The sequence below is a fragment of the Mustela nivalis genome (assembly GCF_964662115.1).
Source record: "Mustela nivalis genome assembly, chromosome: 7".
NCBI lineage: Eukaryota > Metazoa > Chordata > Mammalia > Carnivora > Mustelidae > Mustela > Mustela nivalis.
The window spans coordinates 86,642,164-86,648,774 of NC_139026.1; the positions used below are offsets into that span (position 1 = coordinate 86,642,164).

At 42.6% G+C, this 6,611-nt stretch overlaps 1 protein-coding gene and 1 pseudogene across 3 annotated transcripts in view; both read left to right on the forward strand.

Moving 5' to 3' along the window:
* Positions 1–2,072, forward strand: part of LOC309869664 (olfactory receptor 8S1-like) — a gene marked incomplete at its 5' end in the record, with an annotated part of 54,406 nt that extends 52,334 nt beyond the window's left edge. The window contains one exon of one of the 2 annotated variants that reach the window (XM_082741099.1): positions 841–1,528. In XM_082741099.1, coding sequence (XP_082597225.1) covers positions 841–1,503 — 663 coding nt within the window. In that variant the 3' untranslated portion in view covers positions 1,504–1,528. Of the gene's footprint in view, positions 1–541 lie in introns of both variants that reach the window. The other variant, XM_082741098.1, reaches the window with a different exon arrangement.
* A 3,424-nt stretch (positions 2,073–5,496) lies between these two features.
* On the forward strand, positions 5,497–6,611 carry LOC309869669 (olfactory receptor 8S1-like; annotated as a pseudogene). The gene is made up of 2 exons: positions 5,497–5,744; positions 5,963–6,611. The product of its transcript is annotated as an olfactory receptor 8S1-like (transcript).

The following is a 6,611-nucleotide window of genomic DNA, read 5'->3' on the forward strand; positions in this document are numbered from 1 at the left end:
TGCAAGACAAACTGCTACACAAACACAACTCTGCTATTGTTAATTATCATTATTAGCATTAACATAATTAGCATTATTGTTAATTAATTAGTTAATGAACCATGGAGAGTTTTGAAGAAGGGAATAAAGACGAGGTAATAGAGGTGAGCCAAGATCTGCCTCAACCTCCTCAGGATATCTTCTGGAATTCCTAAAAGATGATAAATGTGGTGGAATACAAGGACCCAGCTAAAGGATTGTGTAATTTAGTCATGGGGAAGTTCTCTGGTAGGCCTGCACAGTCAATCATACCCTTGCATATTAGCTTTATTATGGAAAAGTCCCCAGTGGGGCTGATCCAGAGCTCAGAGACAGCACAGCAGAGGGCCAGAAAGAAGGACTCCATGGAACTACTGAAGGCGGATGTGAGGGCTATTGAAAATGGAGATCAGACCAGGCAAGAAGGAATATATAGGGAAAGATATAGAGAATAAATAGGAAAGAGTGATGCCTTCTGGAAACTGGAAGAGATTTCAATCCCCTTCCTAATTTTTCTCTAAAGAACAGTGACCATAAATGGCCTCAATGAATCACAGCAGCATCACAGAGTTCATCCTTCTTGGGCTGTCTGCTGACCCCCATGTCCAGGTTCTGCTCTTTTTTCTGTTCCTGATAATTTACCTTCTCACTCTGCTGGGGAACCTGATGATAATACTTGTGATCCATACAAATTCTAACCTCCACACACCCATGTACTTCTTCCTGAGCCATCTCTCCTTCCAAGACCTCTTCTATTCTTCAGTCACCGTGCCCAAGCTGCTGGAGAACCTCCTGTCTCAAAGGAAAGCCATCTCAGTAGAGGGCTGCCTGGTTCAGGTCTTCTTTGTGTTTGCCACTACAGGGATTGAGGCTTGCCTGCTCTCAGTAATGGCCTATGACCGCTATGCTGCCATCTGCCACCCTCTGCTCTATGGACAGGTAATGAATAAACAGCTATGCGAGAGGTTGGTATGGGGCTCTTGGGTCGTGGCCTTTCTGGATGCACTCGTGAACATCCTCCTGGCTTTGAATATGGACTTCTGTGAGGTTCAAACCATCCACCACTACTCCTGTGAGCTGCCTTCCCTCTTCCCTCTCTCCTGCTCTGATGTCTCCACCAACTCAGCAGTGCTACTCTGCTCTGCCCTTCTGCATGCCATTGGCACCTGCCTCCTGATCTTCTTCTCTTATGTTCGCATTCTCTCCACCATCCTGAGCATCAGCTCCACCACAGGCAGAAGCAAAGCCTTCTCCACCTGCTCCTCCCACCTCACTGCAGTGACACTGTTCTACGGCTCAGCCATTGTTCGCTATCTCATGCCAACCTCAGGCTCACCTCTGGAGTTGATCCTTTCCATACAGTATAGTGTAATCACTCCCCTGGTGAATCCACTCATCTACAGCTGGAAGAACAAGGAGGTGAAAGAAGCTCTGAGAAAGATGATGATAAAATATTTACAATGTCTGGGCACAGAAGAGATATAACATGAAATAAACATAAAATAGAACTGCAGCAGGAAATCTCATGTTTGACATTAAGTTCCTGATTTCCTGTTTTGTTGCCTGTTACAATGTGCGTTGCTGATTCTCCCTTTTTAAAAATTATCAAGGAAAGCGCTAGAAGCTATTTTGTCTTCCATGGCTCAGAATCAATCCTATTTAGACACAGAGCACATAAGTCAGAAAACTTTCTCAGCTTCATAGATTTACTTAACAACACGTCAATTCATGATTCACATTTTTTAAAATCAATCAAATAGGATAAACCCTGAAATATTTTGTGTCCTGAATGTTTAATTTGAACTAATCTGTGTAGGGAAAGATTTCATAGGAATAGTGGATTCTGGGTCTCTAGAAAAGGGAAACAAAGACTTGGGGTTAATGGGGTAGAAGAAAGGGTCATAGGTTGTGGTAAGGTCTCTGGAAATAGGCAGAAATAGAAAATGTGGCCAATAGAATGAAGTCACAATTTACTAGGTATACTAGTCTCTATTGCTTTCTGTTATTTCCATGAAAAGTTACCAAAGCTTTAGCAAATTAAAATAACATCCATTTATTACCTTGAAGTTCTCTAGGTCAGAAAGTGAAGCAAATGCCACTGAGCTCTCTGTTTGGGGTCTCACTAGACCAAAATCAAAGTGCTGACTCACTTGGGCTCTTCTCCACGGGCTCTGGAGGTTCAGGTTGTTGACAGAATTTGACCCCTTGAAAATGTAGGTGTGTGGTCCCTGTTTCCTTGCTGGCTGTTGAATGGGGATCATTTTCTCCTCATTGAGGCCCCTTCACTTCCCACATGGTCCTCTCCATTTTCAAAACAGTGTGTCACCCACTTCTTACTTTCTGAATCTCCCTCATGTCCCCTTCTTCTACCATCTGGAGAAAACTCTCTGCTTCTAAAGAGCTGATTAGGCCCACCTGTATAATCTCTTATTTTAAGGTCAACTGATTTGGGACTTTCATTACATCTACAAAATCCCTTCACAGCAGTCCCTGGATTCATGTTTGAAGAACTACGGAGCAGGAATCTTAAATGGCCATCTTTAGAATTCTGCCTTTCACAGCAAGTAAACATATAAACAAAACACTCCTACTATAAAAATGGGGCATAAAAGGGAATAAAGCTAGAATGATGAGGAGAGCAGAGAGGAGAGGTGGGGAAAGGGAGAGGACCCAGTATGAGCAAATAGTGCTACGTAGAGATGGGAAAGGATTCAGTTTGGAGAGGGAGATCACTGAGAAGCTGTCAACTTTCAGAAGCTGTTCTGAAAAACAGAACACCTGTGTTTCCCAGAATATGTATGGATGTAGGGAATTCACTGCATCAGTGCCTGGGACTGATCATGAAGAAAGACTTCTGCCCTGAATTTAAAATGAAACCAAAATAGAGAAATATGTCCCTACACAAGGTCTATGATAACCTCTTTCCACTTTGGAGGACCATAAGCCCTGGGGTCCTTCTTGTCTGTCTTCACGCCTCCCATTTCTTTATGCCCCTTCTTTATGTGCCCACCTGGTGCCCACAAACCACCCTCTGCAGAACTCCACTGACTTTCTACCTAAAAGATATTTGTCTAAGCCATTTTTGCCAATTATCATTTCTTCTTGGAAAACATTCTCTTTCCAGCTATAATGATCAAACTTTGGATTTTCATATAAGGCAAACATGTTTCAGCCCATTTCAACATTCTATATCATTTTCAACCTATTTTCCTGTTTGCCTCTTGCTTGAGTACTAGAAATTGTTGGTCTTGACTGAATTATTATCCAAGATAATAATATTTTGTAACCACCCCAGCAGAGTCACTAAGGAACCTTTAGGTGTTCATGACTATCTCTTATCCTGCAGTTCACAAAAGCACAATAGGAGTTAATATGTCAACAAAATTTTGAAGAGTACACACTTGAATGGAATAGCTCACTACCTCATGCATACTATGCAAAGATAACCTTTTATTACCTCCTTCTGAACACAATCTGCATACCCAAAAGCATTTTCTCTAAGCTACCACACCACACTCCGCTAGGATACCAGATTTGTTTTTATTCAGTAACTTTAATGTGCTTTGATATATATATGTATAATGTATACTTGATATCTGTGTAATATACACACGCACATGCACACATATATTTAAGTAACAAAAATCAACTGAGTAAATTTTAAAGATCTAATTGGTTTTGTTAATTGATTCATGAATCAGGCAACATTCTAAGAAGTAGAGGGGAGTTCCAAAGGGGAGGTTTTTCAAAGGTAGAGAGAGAAAGTGGAAAAAAGGAAATTATTAGGAAAGAGTCCATTGTTTTAGGCAAAGTTGCCTTCCTAAAGAGAACAGAAGAGGGCTACCAGTAAATTTCTTAGTGTCGACCAAGAAATCTCCATGCTGACTGGCTGAAGTTTACCTTTCTGGGAAGTTGAAACTGCAGTTAGGAGTTAGGTTATGTGTTAAGTGTTGGCATACTGACATGAGGTCTTAAGCTAAGCGATGCCATATGGAGCCTCTGTTTTCTTTTTAAAAATACACACACACACACACACACACACACACACACACACACACAATCATCTTTTAATCTTGTCCCAAAGGATCAACATTATATGTTAATGTGTATTATCAGTGATAAAAAGCTATGGAAAGACAAAATGATACTATTAAGCTATTATGAATCTTAGGAGGGTTTTGAAATGGGTCAAGAACAGGTTGGAAAATGGAGAAGAGAAGATAAATGCTGAAACAGCCCCTTAGCAACTCTGCTACAATGTATGAAATATGCCCAGAACACTGCTAATAAACCAGTGTCCAGTTGAAGGACACAGAATAAACTGATCATGGACTAGATCTGAACAAAATCGCAAATTTCCTCTGCAGGCTTTCAATGCTATACGGAATTATTAACAGCTATACGGAAATATCACAGTGAGTTTGAAACCAAATACCAGATGGGGAAGAAGGGATTCTAGATAGTCAACAAAGGCATATGTGAAACCTAAATAATTAGGAACATATACCTAAAAAAGGGTCCTTAACTCTGTAACTGGGTGTAATCAAGACAAGTTTTGAGTCCATTCTATATTTTGTAAGGACCTATTTTACTGTCCCTGCTCCCCTTCCCCCAGGGGACTTAAAAACAAGTCCTGGAAACCAGCTCCAGGTGTGGAGGCCAAGAAAAACAAGGCTGTACTCACCTCAAGTCTAGCCCTGACATAAGTACAGCCATCTTGGCAAAGCAAAAGCTGGCACCTTGCACTGTAAGAGTGGGTTAGCATAAGAATGGCCATCCTGAAGGCCGGGAAACCATTTTACTGAGTGTCCCTAACCAGCCCAAACAGCGCAGTAACTTGAGATAAGAGAAAGTAGCTAAAACCTAAGAAACAACTTAATCATATACCACCAGGGCGGTTAGGCGATGGCGCCATAGGGACCAGATGTTAAAGAAAAACAAATAGTTAACTTGCAGAGATCACAATCCTGCAAGACAGGAGTCTCCCCTGGTTTGCAAATGTCCTGGTGATTTACAACAAAAAGGGCTATCTCTTCAATGGCCCAATTTCCAGAGACAAATGGCTCAGTTCCTCAAGGCCTAAAGTCGCCCTCCCCACCATAAAACTGAAGGAGGTGGAGGCAGAAGGAAATGTAAATAAAGTTAAATTTCTTCTAAACCTAAATCTCACTTAACTGCCAGGATGGCGCCAAGGTGATGCGGGGGTGGCAAAAGGTTAAACAAAGTTAAACTGTCAAAGTGGGGCACAAGATATGTATGTAGCTATGGAAAACTGCCTTTAAAATGCTATATAAACCCTTGGCTTTGAGTGCTCAGGGTCCTTGTTGAAACCCGCTGTGACAGGCGGATACTTGGACCCCAGCTAGCTGGAAATAAACCTCGCTGTGTGACTTGCATTATCGAGAGTGTTCTCTGTCTAATTGAGAGGTGGTCGACTCTGTACCCTAACAATTTATTTCTAGGAAACATGCTCTCTAAATGGCCTGGAGAAACCACAGCACAATCACTGATTTCATCCTTCTTGGGCTGCCTGCGGACCTCAGTGTCCAAGCACGGCTCTTTGCCCTGGGGATTTACCTCCTGACCCTAGTGGGGAACCTGCCAATGCTGCTGGTGATCAGAGCTGATTATACATATACTTCTTCCTGAGTCACCTCTCCTTCCTGGATCTTTGCTTTTCTTCAGTCACTATGTCCAAGCTTCAGGAGAACCTCCTGTCTAAAAGGAAAAATCGGGACGCCTGGGAGGCTCAATTAGTTAAGCAACTGTCTTCAGCTCAGGTCATGATCCCAGAGTCCCAGGACTGAGTCCCGAATTGGGCTCCCAGCTCCACAGGGAGTCTGCTTCTCCACCTCAGACCTCTCCTCTCTCATGCTGTCTCTCACTGTCTCTCTCTCAAATAAATTAATAACATCTTAAAATAAATAAATAAATAAATAAATAGGAAATCATTTCAATAGAGGGATGCATGACTCAAGCCTTCTTTGCAGTTGCCATTGCAGGAAAAAGAAATTTTACTGCTCTCTGCCGTGGCCTATGACTGCTATGCCGCCATCTGTCACCCTCTGCTCTATGGTCAGCAGCCAGCTGTATATGAGGCTGTTATGGGCTTCATGGACCCTGAGTTTCCTGGATAAACTTACCAACATCCTCTTGGCTATGAACTTGAACTTCTGTGCGGCCCATACCATCCATCACTACAGCTGTGAGCTGCCCTCCCTCTTCCCTTTGTCCTGCTCTGACGTCTCTGCCAACCTCACCGACCCGGTCTGTTCCACACTCCTACATGATTTTGGTACATTCTTCCTTATCTTCATCTCCTATGTGCACATTGTCTCCACCATCCTGAGCATCAGCTCCACCGCAGGCAGAAGCAAGGCCTTCTCCACTTGTTCCTCCCACCTCACTGCAGTGAGCTTCTTCCATGGCTCGGCTTTCCCCCATCATCTAATGCCAACCTCAGGATCTGGAGCTGATCTTCTCTATACAATATGGTGTGGTCACTCCTCTAGTGAATCCCCTCATCTACAGCCTGAAAAACAAAGGAAAATAAAAAAGCAGCTCTGAAAAGAACCTTGGGAAAATGTTTGTAA